Source organism: Palaemon carinicauda, chromosome 9 (genome assembly GCF_036898095.1).
Source record: "Palaemon carinicauda isolate YSFRI2023 chromosome 9, ASM3689809v2, whole genome shotgun sequence".
In the NCBI taxonomy this organism is placed as follows: domain Eukaryota; kingdom Metazoa; phylum Arthropoda; class Malacostraca; order Decapoda; family Palaemonidae; genus Palaemon; species Palaemon carinicauda.
In genome coordinates this window covers 116,443,195-116,462,513 of record NC_090733.1, presented here as the reverse complement: position 1 = coordinate 116,462,513, position 19,319 = coordinate 116,443,195, and the positions used below count along the sequence as shown (strand labels likewise).

Genomic DNA, 19,319 nt, shown 5'->3' with positions numbered 1-19,319 from the left:
AGAGAGAGAGAGAGAGGGGGGGGGGGGTAACTCCTAATGGAGGCCTAATTGCTTATAAACATGAGCAAACACATGTATTTATGATTTTATACTGTAGAAGATGATTAACACACAAAAAACAGGAAATGTCGGCCTGGTCTCTTTTCAAGCTGCCCTCCAGTCGACCCAATAATGAATGCATACAGTGTTACCATCTGCTGGGTTCAAGAAAAATAATTGCCGTTTGGATCCTGAACCATAGATTCTTATTTAATACCTGAATGGGCGTTCTACCTTTCAGTGGGCACTCCAGGCCTGTAAAGGGTCAAAAGGCGTATTTTATATAGCATAAACTCGTACTTTATCTGTCTATTTATTCATATATGTCTGGGTCTAGAGAGGAGGCGGTGTTTTTTTCGTCTTTTACCAGAAAACAAACACGTACAATTTATTTTTACTCCTTATGTTAATATATGATATTTCCGGCGTTGTTGCAAGAGGGTGCCTTGAAGCGCGCAACAAATTAGTGCAAATTGAAAAATGTAAATGGACTTTATAGTTCACATACATACAGAAGGGTTTTACATATATATATGTATATATATATATATATATATATATATATATATATATATATATATATATATATATATATATGTATGTATGTATGTATGTATATAACTTCTATGTATAAATGATTGCATGCATGTTTTTATGTATGTGTTAATGTGCAGATGGTTAGATAGAATTAGTTTTCTTTTGGGGGGTTATCTTCAAGCAACCCTCCTTCTTGGGGGTTTGTCCCAGAGGGTCAGACATTACAGAAAGTCTTCTTCAACATTAGTTGCTTCACAGAACGGCTCATTAGCAGGCAGTTTAAACCTCTACACTTACCAAAACATTCACCTCTAACTTTCATGCCATCCTGTGCTTTCTTGAATGTTTTGGGAATTTGTTATTCTTTCTGGAACTGAAGTGGACTTTTTATGTTTATTTTGTATTTTTATTTTATTTGGAGACAGAAAATATACTTTTATTGATTATATAAAACTCGTCACTGCATTCGTCATATCAAATTTGATATCGGGGAACTTTGTTGAGGCGTTGGTATATTTAGTAACTTCAGTCACTTGTAACTATCTTTTATAATTTTTTTTAATCCAATTATAGAATGTTTCCGGTGATTAGAACCTTCGAGAATTGATAATTCACTAGGATAACTTACAGCAGTTTTCTCCTGGCCTGTATAACTCTTGCCTTCTCTGTATATGGTTGCGCTCTTGCCAAAAGATAGAGCGCTTCTTTAATAACTAAATAATAGACTATAAATGAATTCTTGAGCCCCTGGTCGTTTCAAGACTCGCTTATGTATAACTCAAGAATATTGTAGCTTGACGAGACCTAACTTTGTACGGATCAGTGAATAGTTCGTTCCTGCTGCTGTATAACCTTGGTTGTTGTTGTTGTTGTTGTTGTTGTTGTTGTATTTTTTTTTTTTTTTTTTTTTTTTTTTTTTTTTTTGTCTTCCATATCTTTCGATGAAGAGGCAGGATTATGCCTTCCCCTCTCCTTTGGTGAAATCCACCTTTCTCTCTTCTTTACTTGTCTATCATCTTGTATATTCGGGTATAAAACGGAGTTTATTTTACTTTGTGTCACACTGGATGTGTCTTATAGCCTTTAGGGAAAAGCTTTTCATCGGAGACATTATATTTTGACTCATTCTTAGAACCTTTAAAAATAAGAGCTTCAATGTCCCCTTCTTACAAGGAATTGATTTTCTTATAGCATCAGATTCCGGTCTTGGGTATTAAATAGACCTTCCTTTCGGTTTTTCTATTTTTATGGAATAATTTTCACTAATTACTGTTTTTTTCGGTGTCTTATTTTATCTTATGTTTCGAGCATTACCTCAAACATCTTGTCTATTTTATTCCTTCTGTATTATATGTCCGACGGCTTCAGTTAAATATCTTACTCCGCAGACAATCATTCACTGCAGTGGTTACAATTTCCTTTTAATGAATATTTCGTTAACCCTGAAGCTAGTTAGGTTTTCATAAGCAAAACACTTTCTATTTCCACACCTAATAATTGTATCTTGGTATATTAATCACTTTGAAATTCTGGCTCGTTACTTTATTTGACTTATTTGATACACCAAATGTATTTTCAGCAATGCATTTCTCGTCTTCGAAAAATTTCTCAACAGAAAAAAAACATTTGTCCTCAAGTGGTGACAATTGATAGCAGTGATATCGAGCTTCACAAAAACCTATTTACTTGAAGGTTCTCAACCCAGAGTGGTTAGATTCTCATCCTTCATGATAAGTACACACCAGGGGGTTTTCTGCCTCTTACTATCAGACTTTAATGAATTTCTCTCATTTAGTTTAATCGTACTATTAGGCTTTTCTTCTAAGTGGATATGCTATCAAGTTACACATTAGTGATGAAAAATTATAAGATTTTATATAGTTGTATACGTCACCGATTTAGGATCTATTGGGAAAATTGTCGATTTGATGCTTCCTCTGGCTTTACTGATCGGACGTCGGGAGTGAATGTTTTCCTCTCTTAGTTTGGGAGGAGAAATCAATGTGTGTGTCATTCCTCTATCCTTGCATAAATCCGTTGGAGTGAGTCTTAACACAAGAATTTGGTTTTTCATAACCACCAACCTTCGATCTTCTGCAATACGGTTATTGTAGCCTGATTGGTAACTTCTCTGACCGGTGTTTGTCAGTTGGGGGTTTGAGTCCCACTTAGTCTCGTTAGTCCATTAGTGTCTGCAACCTTACCATCTTGTGAGCTAAGGTTGGTGGGGTTTGGGGGAGCCTATATGTCTATCTGTTGAGTCATCAGCAGCCATTGCCTGGCCCTCCCTGGTCCTAGCTTGGGAGGAGAGGGAGCTTGGGAGCTGATCATTTAATGTATGGTCAATCTCTAGGGCACTGTCACTGTCCCTTGCCTCTGCAATTCATGAGTGGCTTCTAAGCCTTTAATTATCATTGAAATAGACAATTTTTGTAGTGTAATTAATTATATCGACTTACTTGATATTCAAAAGATCTCTCTCCCACTTCCCTACTAAAAGTGATTCTCAATCATCACGAAAAGTGGTTCTCAAATGTGGTGAAGATTTTCACAATACTAAAAATTGATGATGTGCTGTAGCGGAACCCTCATCGGTAAAAGGAGGGGGGGGGGGGGATCTGGCATCAAAGCTTCTACTACGTTGACCGTTCCATACACCTTTACTCATAAACAGACAGTCGAATCCCACTACTCCATTTCTTTTGTCTGAGATCCGCACTCTTGCTGCATCCTGGATGCCGTGGGCCTTTCTTTTGAATGCTTCTCTCACCCACCCACCCTCATGTTCTTACGAGAAGAAGAAGAAGAAGAAGAAGAAGAAGAAGAAGAAGAAGGAGGAGGAGGAGGAGGAGGAGGATTGTGATGGCAATTTTTATTATTATTAATATTTTTATTGTTATTGTTGTTGTTGTTGTTAATATTATTATTATTAATATTATTATTTTTATAATTATATTATAACAATAGTAATGATAATGGTGATGGTAGCTATTATTATTATTATTATTATTATTATTATTATTATTATTATTTTTTTTTTTTTTTTTTTATTATTATCATAACAATAGTAATGATAATGGCGATGGTAATTATTATTATTAATATTATTATTATTATTATTATTATTATTATAATTATTATTATTATTATTATTATTATAATTAACAACAATAACACTGAGTTTCTCAGACAAATATGCGGCTAAACAAATCGAAGATGCATGATAATTTTCGTTACAAAATATTTATGCAAATACCATTCGTCCTGCAATAGATGCAACTAATGAGTTTGAGGTAAATGATGCAACGGTCAAATCGTAAATAAACATTATTCAGTAGAATAGGCTTAATTTGTGATATATATATATATATATATATACTGTATATATATATATACATATATATATATATATATATAAGAGAGAGAGAGAGAGAGAGAGAGAGAGAGAGAGAGAGAATTTTCTTTTAGATTGGAAGTTGAATTCGTTTTTGAATGTTTTTTTTCCCTCAGTAGAACTGACTTAATTTGTTATACAAGAGAGAGAGAGAGAGAGAGAGAGAGAGAGAGAGAGAGAGAGAGAGAATTTTTTCTTCCTTTTAGATTGGAAGTTGCATTCGTTTTTTATTGTTTCTTTCCCTCAGTTTGCAGAAGACGAATCTGTAAGGTCTGTCTCAAAGATTGAATATCAATTGTGAACAGTTTTTTTCTTGCGTTGCCTCTTGGCTGAGAAGGTTTCTTGGATAAGGATTTTCACCAGGTTGTGATATTCTTTTTAAGTTTTTTTAAGGATTTTTTTAACAAAATTAAATTATTATAGGGATTTTTTTAACAAAATTATATTCTAGAGTTCTTGTACATATGGAAAAAAATCTGGTCTTAATGACACTTGCCGAGCACCGGTCAAAAACACACACACATTCATATATATATATATATATATATATATATATTTGATGTACTTTGAACTTGATATGGACAATATAAATCTCAATTCTATAAAGAACATGCGGTCACAGCTTTGTATAAGCACGTGGCTGAAAACGCTCCAAGATAAACTTATGTAATACTGGCACGAATACTGCGAAGACAGTGAAAGAGTTCAAAAGAAGGCATCCGTGTTACCCCATACGAATGGGAAAAAAAGCACGTTAATAGAAGAAGAGGAGTGAAAGAGTTAAGGTCTGGGCAGAGAAGTCACTCGAACAAAATGTATGGGTGCTGTACGACTGTTTTTTTTCCACAAAATAATAATAATGATCAAAATAATAATAATAATAATAATAATAATAATAATAATAATAATAATAATAATAATAATAATAATAATGTGGACGAAATTCTTGCTCGCAGACCCATACAACTCTCGAACACTGATTTCAAATTTCATGCTCCTATACCGACTTGCTCATGTTCTGAGTTACTTGTAAACCGAAGTATTACTGCATTATTATTCTCTTTCTTTATGATATTTGTATTATTATGAAAACGAAATCAGAAGAAACTTTGAAGTAAATGCGTTTGTATATACTCGATAACTTATTCAAAAAGAAAATTTCACACTAATTGTTGTGTTTGATATCCTTGCTAAGAATGCTGAAAGGCAGTAATATCTAGTTGCTAAAAACAAGTGAATCTCTTATCTTGATTAAGAGGAATAGGCGAAATTCAGTCAATTTTGCATTTCTCTTGTTAGCACTTTGTCTTTCAGTGTACTTGTACTTGAGTATATAGCGGGCTTTATGATTGCCCAGGCTATGTTTATATTTGCAAGTATCCATCTTATTCAATTTTAGTTTTAATTTACTATTTTACTGTGTTGGAGTATATTGTGATGTTGTAATGTCTGCTTAGAATGTGATATGAATTTTCCCCCTTTTCGCATTGATGTTCTCCCTTTGTTATTAGGTTTATCATAACCAATGGTTACAATGAAATGGTCTGTCGAAATCATTCACAACGTATTTAGGAAGGAAAGTCCACCAAGCAAACCCTTCTTTCAGAGACCGAGCTTCCTTCCAAGCAGCGCTCCCATTTCGGTCTTTTCATCCAAAGGTGGAAATTAAGGAGACTGTGCTTTTCCAGTATCAATCACCAAAAGATCGATGTTTTTTTTTTTTTTTTTATTATTAAACGTGAAAAAGATAAACATTTTACTCTTTTGTTTTTACATATATATTTTTTTCTGCTGAAGTGTGTCAAGACTTATTTAAATCTGGCAGATGGTGTACAGCTTTTGCCCATTTTTGCAGGAATTGTACATGAAGTCAGTATAGTACAAGCAGCCATAGTTTTCATTATATCCCCCATCCGGTTGACCAGGATACCAGTGAGGAAGTCCCCTGTCCACAGGAGTATTATCTATCCATAGCCAGCTGGAAAAAATATAAATGATTTTTGAAGGATAGTGAAAGAATATCAGACGAATGTAAGACAATAAATCAGTTTCTTAAGAACTGCTGTATTGTATTGTATTGTATTGTATTGTATTGTATTGTATTCTATTGTGATTTTTGCTGCAGTTGGTTAGGAGAAGAATGTTTATCTTTGAACAGCCAAATCTGAATTTTATGAGCTACCAAGTCACCATTTTTAGGACGTCCTTCATTGAATGTAGATGGAACTTTGTCATCCGTCATATTGTACCTTGATTTAATGTTCAATTCATCATTAAGTTTAAAGGTCAAGGGAAAGAGAAGCCTTGCGCCTTCTGTAGATATTATAAAACAGGGAAAGGTCAAAGGGAAGATGGGTGTGGCATAGCAATGAAAGTAGTGGTTGAGGTATGAAAGTTATACGAGTCAGAAAGGACAAAGACAAAAAAGTGGTATAGTGATGAAAATCATGTGAGTCAGAAAGGAAAATGGCAGAAAAGTAATAGAGGAATGAAAGTCATACGAGTCAGAGGGGACAAAAGCAGAAGAGTAATAGAGGGATGAAAGTCATATGAGTCAGAAAGGACAAAGGCAGAAAAGTATTAGAGGGATGAAAAACATAAGAGTCTGAAAGGACAAAGGCAAAAACGTAATAGAGGGATGAAAGTCAAACGAGTCAGAAAGGAAAACGGCAGAAAAGTAATAGAGGAATGAAAGTCATACGAGTCAGAGGGGACAAAGGCAAAATAGTAATAGAGGGATGACAGTCATATGAGTCAGAAAGGACAAAGGCAGAAAAGTAATTGACGGATGAAAAACATACGAGTCAGAAAGGACAAAGGCAGAAAATAATAAAGGGATGAAAGTCATGCAAGTCAGAAAGTACAAAGGCAGAAAAGTAATAGAGGAATGAAAGTCATACGAGTCAGAGGGGACAAAGGCTAAAAAGTAATAGAGGGATGAAAAGCATACGAGTCTGAAAGGACAAAGTCAAAAAGGTAATAGAGGGATGAAAGTCATATGAGTCAGAAAGGACAATAGCTGAAAAGTAATAGAGGGATGAAAAACATACTAGTCAGAAAGGACAAAGGCAAAAAAGTAATAAAGGGATGGAAGTCATGCGAGTCTGAAAGGACAAAGGCAGACAAGTAATAGATGGATGAAAGTCTTAAGAGTCAGAAAGGACAAAGGCAGAAAAGTAATAAAGGGATGAAAGTCATGTGAGTCAGAAAGTACAAAGGCAGAAAAGTAATAGAGAGATGAAAGTCATATGAGTCAGAAAGGACAAAGGTAAAAAAGTAATAGAGGAATGAAAGTCATATGAGTCAGAAAGGACAAAGGCAGAAAAGTAATAGAGGTATGAAAGTCAAACGAATCAGAAAGGACAAGGCACAAAAGTAATAGAGGGATGAAAGTCATACGAGTCAGAAGGGACAAAGGCAAAAAAGTAATAGAGGGATGAAAGTAATATGAGTCAGAAAGGACAAAGGCAGAAAAGTAATAGAGGGATGAAAGTCATACGAGTCAGAAAGGATAAAGGCAAAAAAGTAATAGAGGGATGAAAGTCATACGAGTCAGAAAGGACAAAGGCAGAAAAGTAATAGAGGGATGGAAGTCATGCGAGTCAGAAAGGACAAAGGCAGACAAGTAATAGATGGATGAAAGTCATGCGAGTCAGAAAGTACAAAGGCAGAAAAGTAATTAAGGGATGAAGGTCATGCGAGTCAGAAACTACAAAGGCAGAAAAGTAAAAGAGGGATGAAAGTCATACGAGTCAGAAGGGACAAAGGCAAAAAAGTATTAGAGGGATGAATGTCATATGAGTCAGAAAGGACAATAGCTGAAAAGTAATAGAGGGATGAAAAACATACTAGTCAGAAAGGACAAAGGCAAAAAAGTAATAGAGGGATGGAAGTCATGCGAGTCAGAAAGGACAAAGGCAGACAAGTAATAGATGGATGAAAGTCATAAGAGTCAGAAAGGACAAAGGCAGAAAAGTAATTAAGGGATGAAAGTCATGCGAGTCAGAAACTACAAAGGCAGAAAAGTAATAGAGAGATGAAAGTCATACGAGTCAGAAAGGACAAAGGCAGAAGAGTAATTAAGGGAAGAAAGTCATGCGAGTCAGAAACTACAAAGGCAGAAAAGTAATAGAGAGATGAAAGTCATACGAGTCAGAAAGGACAAAGGTAAAAAAGTAATAAAGGAATGAAAATCATATGAGTCAGAAAGGACAAAGGCAGAAAAGTAATAAAGGTATGAAAGTCAAACGAATCAGAAAGGACAAGGCACAAAAGTAATAGAGGGATGAAAGTCATACGAATCAGAAGGGACAAAGGCAAAAAAGTAATAGAGGGATGAAAGTAATATGAGTCAGAAAGGACAAAGGCAGAAAAGTAATAGAGGGATGAAAGTCATACGAGTCAGAAAGGACAAAGGCAGAAAAGTAATACAGGGATGAAAGTCATACGGGTCAGAAAGAACAAAGGCAAAAAAGTAATAGAGGGATGAAAGCCATACGAGTCATAAAGGACAAAGGCAGAAAAGTAATAAAAGGATGAAGTCATACGAGTCTGAAAGGACCAAGGCAAAAAAGTAATAGAGGGATGAAAGTCATACGAGTCAGAAAAGACAAAGGCAGAAAAGTAATAGAGGGACGAAAGTCAGACGAGTCAGAAAGGACTAAGGCAAAAAAGTAATAGAGGGAAGAAAATCTTACGAGTCAGAAAGGACAAAGGCAAAAAGCTAACAGAGGTATGAAAGTCAAATGAGTCAGAGAGGACAAAGACAGAAAAGTAATAGATGTATGAAAGTCATACGAGTCAGTAAGGAAAAAGGCAGAAAAGTAATAGAGGGATGAAAGTCATATGAGTCAGTAAAGACAAAGGCAAAAAAGTGATAGAAGGATGAAAGTCATGCAAGTCAGAAAGGACAAAGGCAGAAAAGTAATAGAGGGATGAAAGTCATATGAGTCAGTAAAGACAAAGGTAAAAAAGTGATAGAAGGATGAAAGTCATGCAAGTCAGAAAGGACAAAGGCAGAAAAGTAGTAGAGGGATGAAAGTCATACGAGTCAGAAAGGACAAAGACAAAAGTAATAAAGGGATGAAAGTCATACAAGTCAGTAAAGACAAAGGTGAAAAGGGCTAAAGGGATGAAATTCATGCAGTTCAGAAAGGACAAAGGCAAAAAAGGGATAGAGGGATGAAATTCATACGATGCAGAAAGGACTAAAGCCAAAAAGTGATAGAGAGATGAAAGTCATATAAGTCAGAAAGGAAAAACACAAAAAAGTGATAGAAGGATGAAAGTCATAAGAGTCAGAAAGGACCAAGGGAAAAAAGTGATAGATGAATGAAAGTCATGAACGTCAGAAAAGACAAAGGCAAAAAACTGATAGAGGGATGAAAGTCATATGAATCAGAAAGGAGAAAGACAAAGAGGGTATAGAGGGATGAAAGTCATACGAGTCAGAAAGGACACAAAAAAAGTGATAGAGGGATGAAAGTCCTACTAGTCAGAAATGACAAAGGCACAAAAGTGATAGAGGGATGAAGGGCATGTTAGTCCAAAAGCAAAAAGTGACAGAGTAGTGAAAGGCATTTGAGTCAGAAAGAACAAATGCAAAAAAAGTGATTAAGGGATGAAAGTCATACGAGTCAGAAAGGACAAAGACAAAATAGGTGATAAAAGGTTGAGAATTATGCGAGTCAGAAAGGACTAAGGCAAAATATTGATTGAGAGATGAAAGTGTACCACCCGTGTGTCACAAGATCGTACATAGTAACAATATTTCTCTTTTTTTGTATATATTATCCTTTTTATCTTTGCTTTCCCCTTGCACTGAATGCAACTTGTATCAACTGTCTGCCCACTCAGTTGCATTCATCTCGCCCTTGGCTTACAACCTACTCTTGGCTCGCCACATTGGTGATCCCACCCAGGCAGACAGGTTGATACAATTTGCTGTCAGTTCGAGGGGAAAGCAAAGATACAAAGGATAATTTATACAAAAAAGAGAAATGTTGTTACTGTGTACGATTGTGTGACACACGAGTGGTATATTGCCCCCCCCCCCCCCTAAAAGTGACATACTGTACATGTTGAATAGGGTGCCCTGATCTAGAGAGGCGAACTTTAGGCGGGTCATTTGGCAGGATATAAGCAGGTTTTAGACGATCAATGGAGACCTAGTCTTCTTTGCCACCAATTTTTAGTAGTAATGCTTTCGGATTGCGTTGGATCACAAGGAAAGGGCCCGTTTAAGGGGACGTTAGCAGTGGCTTGGTAGTGTCATTGCGTAGGAAGACGTACATTGCAGAGTGCAAGTCTGTCGGTATGTGATGCTTTGCTGGGGTCTTGTAGGTCTGGCAGCATGGAGTAAACTTTCCCACGATGTGACGTATGCGCGGGAAATCGTCCGAGGAGGTTGCAGAAGGAAAAAAATTCGGCAGGGATGACCAACGGGTCGCCATACACCATTTCAGCTGCCGAGACGTCCAGGGCATCTTTAGAAGTGGTCCTTAGTCCCAGGAGGACCCAAGGAAGCTGAGTAAACCAGTTGGAGTCCTTGCAGTGGGACATCAAAGCTGCTTTGAGGGTGCGATGAAAACGTTCAACCATTCCATAATCAGCGTGGTTGTAGGCAGTTGTCTGATGTAGAGTGATGCCCAGGAGATTCGGTAATGATGTCCATAATTGAGAGGTGAAAGGTGAGAGGTCAGAAGTAATATGCTCAGGAATACCAATTCTTGCTATCCATCCTGAGAATAAGGCAGACAGGCTGATACAAGTTGCTGTCAGTGCGAGGGGAGAGCGAAGATATAAAGGATAGTATATACAAAAAAGAGAAATGTCGTTACTATGTACGATCGTGTGACACACGGGTGGTACAAAAGTCATACGAGTCAAAAATGACAAGGCAAAAAAGTTATAGAGGGATAAAAGTCATGAGTCAGAAAAGACAAAGGCAAATAAGTGATAGAGTAATGAAAGGCATCGAGTCAAAAAGGACGAAGTTGGAAAAGTGATAGAGGGATGAAAGTCATAAGAGTCAGAAAGGACAACGGGAAAAAAGTTATAGAGGGATAAGTCATACGAGTCAAAAATGACAAGGCAAAAAAGTTATAGAGGGATAAGTCATACGAGTCAGAAAGGACAAATACAAAAAAGTTATAGAGTAATGAAATGCATTCGAGTCAGAAAGGACGAAGTTGGAAAAGTGATTGAGGAATGAAAGTCATAAGAGTCAGAAAGGACAAAGGGAAAAAAGTGATAGACGGAGGAAAGTCATTCACGTCAGAAAAGACAAAGGCAAAAAATTGATAGAGGGATGAAAGTCATACGAATCAGAAAGGACAAAGACAAAATGTTGATAGAGGGATGAAAGTCATATGAGTCAGAAAGGACAAAGGAAAAAAAGTGATAGAGGGATGGAAGTCATACGAGTCAGAAAGGACACAGGAAAAAAAGTGATAGAGGGATGAAAGTTCTATTAGTCAGAAACGACAAAGGCACAAAAGTGATAGAGGGATGAAGGGCATGCAAGTCCAAATGCAAAAATTGATAGAGTAATGAAAGGCATTTGAGTCAGAAAGAACAAACGCAAAAAAGTGATTAAGGGATGAAAGTCATACGAGTCAGAAAGGACAAAGACAAAATAGGTGATAGAAGGTTGAGAATTATGCGTGTCAGAAAGGACTAAGGCAAAAAATTGATTGAGGGATGAAAGTGTACCACCCGTGTGTCACATGATCGTACATAGTAACGACATGTCTCTTTTTTTGTATATATTATCCTTTTTATCTTTGCTCTCCCCTTGCACTGAAAGCAACTTGTATCAACTGTCTGCCCACTCAGTTGCATTCATCTCGCCCTTGGCTTACAACCTACTCTTGGCTCGTCATATTGGTGATCCCACCCAGGCAGACAAGTTGATACAATTTGCTGTCAGTTCGAGGGGAAAGCGAAGATACAAAGGATAATATATACAAAAAAGAGGAATGTCGTTACTATGTACGATCGTGTGACACATAGGTGGTATATGCCCCCCCCCCCCCTAAAATTGACATACTGTACATGTTAAATAGGACGCCCTGATCTAGAGAGGCTAACTTTAGGCGGATCCTCTGGCAGGAGATAAGCAGGTTTTAGACTATCAATGGAGACCCAGTCTTCTTTGCCACGAATGTTTAATAGGAATGCTTTCGGATTGCGTTGGATCACAAGGAAAGGGCCCGTTTAAGGGGACGTTAGCAGTGGCTTGGTAGTGTCATTGCGTAGGAAGACGTACATTGCAGAGTGCAAGTCTGTCGGTATGTGATGCTTTGCTGGGGTCTTGTAGGTCTGGCAGCATGGAGTAAACTTTCCCACGATGTGACGTATGCGCGGGAAATCGTCAGAGGAGGTTGCAGAAGGAAAAAATTCGGCAGGGATGACCAACGGGTCGCCATACACCATTTCAGCTGCCGAGACGTCCAGGGCGTCTTTAGGAGTGGTCCTTAGTCCAAGGAGGACCCAAGGAAGCTGAGTAAACCAGTTGGAATCCTTGCAGCGGGACATCAAAACTGCTTAGAGGGTGCGATGAAATCGTTCAGCCATTCCATTAGCAGCGGGGTTGTAGGCAGTTGTCTGATGCAGGGTGGTGCCCAGGAGATTCGGTAATGATGTCCACAATTGAGAGGTGAAAGTGGTTCCCCTGTCAGAAGTAATATACTCAGGGATACCAATTCTTGCTATCCATCCTGAGAATAAGGCAGACAGGCTGATACAAGTTGCTGTCAGTGCGAGGGGAGAGCGAAGATACAAAGGATAGTATATACAAAAAAGAGAAATGTCGTTACTATGTACGATCGTGTGACACGCGGGTGGTACAAAAGTCTTACGAGTCAAAAATGACAAGGCAAAAAAGTTATAGAGGGATAAAAGTCATGAGTCAGAAAAGACAAAGGCAAATAAGTGATAGAGTAATGAAAGGCATCGAGTCAAAAAGGACGAAGTTGGAAAAGTGATTGAGGTATGAAAGTCATTAGAGTCAGAAAGGAAAAGGTGAAAAAGTGATAGAGGGATGAAAGTCATACGAGTCAGAAAGGACAAAGGTGAAAAGTGATACAGGGATGAAAGTCATACGAGTCAGAAAGGATAAAGTCATGCAAACGGTTCAGGAGAAGGAACAAAAACATCAGATTACCGAACTCGACTGTATAAATGTGCGAAAGGTGGCTCAATGTGAATCTCGGTTCAAATTCACAGGGGTGTGTTGCCAAAAGCGCCATAGGTTTTAATCTCTCAGTAAATTTATCCAGGACTTTTCATTTTCCATCCTTGGCGGGGCAAATCTATCTCTCTTCTTGTGAGAGCCCCACTCGTGTTCATATCCCTCTTTCAAAGTAAATGAAAGTAAATTACAGTTACATTCGCTTACGGGCTGCCAACGCAAGAGCCCGTGTCTTGTCTAAGGCAGGGCAATCTTAACAGACAGACAGACGTGTTCATGTATATTGGGGTGAAGGGACTTTTTGTAGTGTGAGAGAGATTTACTTAATATAAGTTTTATCAGCCAGAGGCAATTTTTCTCTCTAATATTTCAGCGGAAGCTCGTGTTTAGAATTTCAATATCTATAACAAGATGAAATCTCAACTATAAAGATTACGTACGTAGTTGTTGTTGCAAGAATAAATATACAGGATCTGATTTGGTTTACATTCATTGTTGAGTTGGTAATATTAGAATAATAAATTGATCCGTCCACTTACGTTCCTTCGTGAATCTCGTCCGTACACCCTATATGGAATCCTTCGTCCATCCATGCTGTAAAGAAAGTTCAGTGCTTGTAGTTAGTCGTGAAATAATGATTTTTCAATATTGCGTCAAAATCACTTGCATCTGAAAAATTACGAAAATTCAAATCATAAGAATACTGAAATTGGTAATGAGACTCCCATTCCTATTATGCATAACTTGGCTCTATTCCCTAGTACTCAAACTAAGAGAGGTCAGAGTTTTGCATTCCCAAAAGTTCTCTCATGATTCTTCAGACATAGTTTTCGATTGGAATTGCTATTTACTTGAAAGAAAATTATTCATGTTGATACGGATTACTATTAAAAACACACACACACACATAATTAGTCTGTATTTGGATGGGTTTTGGCATCATCAATCTTAACTCTTTGGAATATAAAATCAGTCCTGTTTTTCTGAATGTTTGTGGACTATTATTATCTCAATTGATCTGAGAGGCCAGCCTCTTCTAAATGAAATATTGAATCTTTTTTTAACATAATGATGAACACAGTCGCACAAATATGCGTCCTTACTTTACTATTTTATCTTCATAGATTTAGTAGGATTTTTTTCCACAAATAAAAGTAATCCTTGCTCATTGCGTGTAGTGCTTTTGTTTAGTATCTTTGAGGTTTGTAATAGCTTACTATTATTATGAAATTTCCGCCTCACTTTGGGATCTGACCCAATCTTACCCAATAGTCTTTAAAACGATAGGAAAACCAGTTACTGACTGAGCCAAAATTGGTCTCATTGCCTATCATTTGAAGAGTGTTAGGTTCTTTCCTTAATTGAGGTAATAATATATTCATATTACGAACTTGATTTCAATCACTATATCTCTTGGTATTTATTGTCTGCGCCATTGACGTTGTTTTGAGTTATTGTCATATGTGCAGTGAATATTAAATGGTTCATGAGTAAATAATACTATAGGCTTAACGATCTTACCTGGGTTTCCTAGGATGTAATCTATGATTTCGAAATGCAAGTTTCCTGGATACAGCATTGCCAGCTTGCTGCCCTGGACCTCGCAGTAGTCCTTGGCTGCGTGCCAATCTCTTTTCGCGTCCATGGCGAAATGAATGCAGACGGGCATTGGCACAGCAGGATCAGGAAAGAATTCTATGAACAACGGAGGACACACTGGAAGGAGACAATCATGTAGAGGATATCCGTGTCCTTGGGAATGCTTACTAGGTATTATTATTATTATTATTATTATTATTATTATTATTATTATTATTATTATTATTATTATTATTATCATTATTATCATTATTGATTTTTAACAAGAAGGAAGCATTCACCATATGATTCATTACGTTACTTAAGGTTTAGTTTATCTTTTTATCGTCGTTGTTTTACGACTACAATATTGTTGTTATAACTTCTACAAACGTAACAACATCAACAATAACAACTAATTGCTAGGCCAAATATATGTCAGCCTCTTTCTTTGCTAATTTCAGTGAGGTTTATATAAAAATATTCGTCTATGTGTCGTCCATCAATTTATTTTGCAGCTTTCCTATTTTCGAACAACGCCAATCCTTTCTCTGATATTTATAGAAGTATTCCATGTCTTTCAAAAATCAAGTTTTAAGACTAAATCAATTTCTAAATCAATCTATAGACACATTTCGTCTACAGGTGATTTAGGTAAGAGGTTACAAAATGAATATTTATTTTTTTATACAGGATATTTACTCACTAGATTGTCCATTTGTGAGTCCAAGAAGAGCTGAAAATAGAAGTAAATTTAAAAAATCAGTTATTATGCATAGTATAGTCTCTCTCTCTCTCTCTCTCTCTCTCTCTCTCTCTCTCTCTCTCTCTCTCTCTCTCTCTCTCTCTCTCTCTATATATATATATATATATATATATATATATATATATATACACACATACACACATATTATATTATATTATATTATATTATATTCAAGGTTTAACCTTTGGCTTATGCATTGATTTATCAAGACGAAAGAGAGAAAATGCTGGAAATGAATTTAAATTGAAGTGGACCTACCGCTTAAAAGCGTCAGGGCCAAGAAGTTCCTCATGGCTGCTCTGTAATTGTCGTGTCACTGTTGATGAAACACAAAGTTGTTTTTCTCGATTCGGTTAACTTTATACTGTTGCGATCGATTGCTTATCAGCTTATCAGTAGAGAGAGAGAGAGAGAGAGAGAGAGAGAGAGAGAGAGAGAGAGAGAGAGAGAGAGAGAGAGAGAGAGAGAGAGGGGGGGGGGGCGGGTAACTCCTAATGTATGTCTTAAATGATTATAAATATAAGCAGACAATTATATTTAAGATTTTATATTATAGGATATATTAGAATGAAGCCTATGTGAGATGATTAACACACACACGTACACACACACACAACAGGAAATGTCGGTCTGCTTTCTTTTTAAGCTGCCCACCAGTCGACCCAATAATGAATGTATACAGTGCTACCATCAGCTAGGTTCAAGATGAAAAATTGCCGTTTGCATCCTGAACCGCAGATTCTTGTTGAATACCCGAATGGCCAACCTACCTTTTAATGGGCAGCACTCCAGACCTGTAAAGGGATAAAAGACGTATTGTGAAGAGGATGAAATCGTACTTTATTAGTCTCTTTATCAATCTCTGGGTGGGTGTGTGCAGAGCGCGGTGTTCTCTTTTTCATTTCCAAAAATAAACAGTCATCAATATATTTTTGCTCCTAATGTTACTTTTATATTTTTTCCTATGTTTTTGCTACTGCATGTCTTAGAAACGTGTAACAAATTGGTGTTAGTAGAAGAGTATAAATGACCAGTCCAGTACACATAGCCTACATGCACTAATGAATTATGTATATGTGTGTATATATGTACATTTATGCATTATTGCATTAATGTGCTGATGGATAGACAAATTTGATTACATATTTTTTTTAAGTGGCTTCACTGAACGGTTTAAAAGGCTCATCAGCATCCAGTTAAAACCTCTACACATACCGAGCTATCTTGCACGCAATACGGTGCTTCCCTGAATGTCTTCAACCGAATCGTTTTGCGAAACTCACAATTCTTTGGGGATTGAGAGTCGGAACTGAACTGACATGTTTTTATGTTTAATTTTTTTTTCATGTTTGGGGACAGAAAATATACTTTTGTGATGATAATGAAACTCGTCACTGCATACATCATCTTATGAAATTTTATATCGAGTAATTTGGCCTTTTAAGCATTTGGTATATTAAAGTCCTACAGATTTTTTTCCTTAGTTATTGAATGTTTTCGGTGTTGGGATAATTCAGTAGGATATCTCACAGTACTATTTCTTATAGCCTGTATACTCCTGTCCTCTATATACAGTTCTGCTGTTGCCAATAACTATAGAATTTATGGACTCTAAATTAGTTCTAGAGCCACTGATGGTTTCAAGACACTAATGTAAAACCCAAGAGGTGTTTCCTTAATGAAACCTAACAGAATTTCTTCTCTGGTGCTGTAGTGTATTGATTTGGATTATTTTTTGTTGCTTCAGTGACTTGGAACTTAACCACGATGAAGATGCAGGAGTCTGTACCCTTCCCAATTGGTACAATCCACCAATCTCTCTTCTTTTCTTGTTTATTATCCAGTTTATTCTGGTATAAAACAAATAAAAGAGTTGTACAGTGTCTTGCCATCCAAAGTCAATGCACACTGAGAGATACTTAGTGAGTCGTAAGTGTCTCGTAGCCATCAGCCAAAATCTTCCTAACAAAAACATTGTTTTTTGTTCATTTTTATAAACTTGAAAATGAGGCTACGTCCCTTTCTTACTAAGCTTAGATTTTTTCTTCTAGCTTTTGAATTAGGTCATGCACATGAAGTAGACTGTCCTTTTCAATTTTGATGGAATTATTGTGTGTGTGTGTGTAGATTGCCTTACCTTATGTAAGACACAGGCTCTTGCCGCTGGGCAGCCCGTAAAGGAATTATTTTCTCTAAATATTGTGTTTTTGTAATTTGTTCCTAACTTAAATGTGTTGTTTATTTCCGTGTCTCCTTTTGTTTTCTGTTTCGAGCGTTGCCTCAAACAGCTTGTTTATTTTATTTCTTGTTTATCATATGTCTGACGGCTTCTGTTAGATATTCACTCCGCAGACAATCATTCACTGCAATTTCCTTTTAATGAATATTTCGTTAACCCTGAAGCTAGTTAGGTTTTCATAAGCATAATAGTTTTTATTTCCACCTATTAATTGTATCTTCGTATGTTAATAATTTTGAAATTCTGGCTCGTTACGTTATTTGATTTATTTGATAAGTTATTTTCAGCAATGCATTTCTCGTCTTCGAAAACTTTCTCAACGGAAAGAACATTTGTCCTCAAGTGGTGACAATCGACAGCAGTGATATCGAGCTTCACAAGAACCTTCTTTCTTTAAGGTTTGAAGAATTATGTTCTCAACGCAGAGTGGTTAGATTCTCATCCTTCATGATAAGTACACACCAGGTGGTTTTCTGCCTTACAAAAAAGAAAATAAATACATCTCTTAGTGTCAGACTTGATGAGTTTCTCTCATTTAGTTGATGTTTTTAATCGTACTTTTAGGCTTTTCTTCCAAGTGGATATGCTATTAAGTTACACATTAGAGATGAAAAGTTATAAGATTTACTATAGTTGTATACGTCACTGATTTAGGATCGATAGGGAAAATTGTCGATTTGAGGCGGCCACCATTGCTTCCTCTGGCTTTGCTGATCGGACGTCGGGAGTGAATGTTTTCCTCTCTTAGTTTGGGAGGAGAAATCAAGGTTTGTGTTATTCCTCTATCCTTGCATAAATCCGTTGGAGTGAGTCTTAACACAAGAGGTTCTTTTGGTTTGAATTATCGATCAGAATTTTGTCTTTCATAACCACCAACCTTCGATCTTCTGCAATACGGTTATTGTAGCCTGATTGGTAACTTCTCTGACTGGTGTTTGCCAGTCGGGGGTTTGAGTCCCACTTAGTCTCGTTAGTCCATTAGTGTCTGCAACCTTACCATCTTGTGAGCTAAGGTTGGTGGTGTTTGGGGGAGCCTATATGTCTATCTGTTGAGTCATCAGCAGCCATTGCCTGGCCCTCCCTGGTCCTAGCTTGGGAGGAGAGGGAGCTTGGGCGCGGATCATTTAATGTATGGTCAATCTCTAGGGCATTGTCTGCTTGATAGGGCACGGGCACTGTCACTGTCTCTTGCCTCTGCCATTCATGAGTGGCTTTTAAGCCTTTAATTATCATTGAAATAGACAATTTTTGTAGTGTAATTAATTATATCGACTTACTTGATATTCAAAAGATCTCTCTCCCACTTCCCTACTAAAAGTGATTCTCAATCATCACGAAAAGTGGTTCTCAAATGTGGTGAAGATTTTCACAATAGTAAGAATTGATGATGTGCTATAGTGGAACCCTCATCGGTAAAAGTATGGGTGGTGGGGGGGGGGAGGGGTCTGGCATCAAAGCTTTTTTTTTTTTTGACTTATTAACAGACAGTCTAATCTCACTACTCCATTTATTTTGTCTGAGATCCGCACTCTCGCTGCATCCTGGATGCCGTGGGCCTCTCTTTCGAATGCTT

The 19,319-nt window shown here is 37.0% G+C and overlaps 2 protein-coding genes across 2 annotated transcripts in view; one reads left to right on the top strand and one right to left on the bottom strand.

The window, feature by feature from the left end:
• Positions 1-19,319, top strand: part of LOC137647079 (prostaglandin E2 receptor EP4 subtype-like) — a 552,101-nt gene that overhangs the window by 374,026 nt on the left and 158,756 nt on the right. The window lies entirely within an intron of this gene.
• LOC137647077 (hepatic lectin-like) lies at positions 5,725-15,884 on the bottom strand. Its single transcript, XM_068380245.1, has 5 exons — positions 15,766-15,884; positions 15,448-15,477; positions 14,685-14,879; positions 13,703-13,757; positions 5,725-5,948 (listed from the first exon to the last, which is right to left on the bottom strand). Exons 1-5 carry the CDS (start codon positions 15,797-15,799, stop codon positions 5,783-5,785), a joined length of 480 nt encoding a protein of 159 aa, XP_068236346.1. The 5' UTR covers positions 15,800-15,884; the 3' UTR covers positions 5,725-5,782.

Excerpts from the sequence above, each read along its gene's own strand:
- LOC137647077 (XM_068380245.1), bottom strand. The coding sequence starts at position 15,799 with ATGAGGAACTTCTTGGCCCTGACGCTTTTAAGCG. Across the intron at positions 14,880-15,447 it reads ACTCACAAATGGACAATCTA|TGTGTCCTCCGTTGTTCATA; the intron begins GTGAGTAAATAT and ends GTCTCCTTCCAG. Across the intron at positions 5,949-13,702 it reads GACGAGATTCACGAAGGAAC|CTGGCTATGGATAGATAATA; the intron begins GTAAGTGGACGG and ends TATTTTTTCCAG.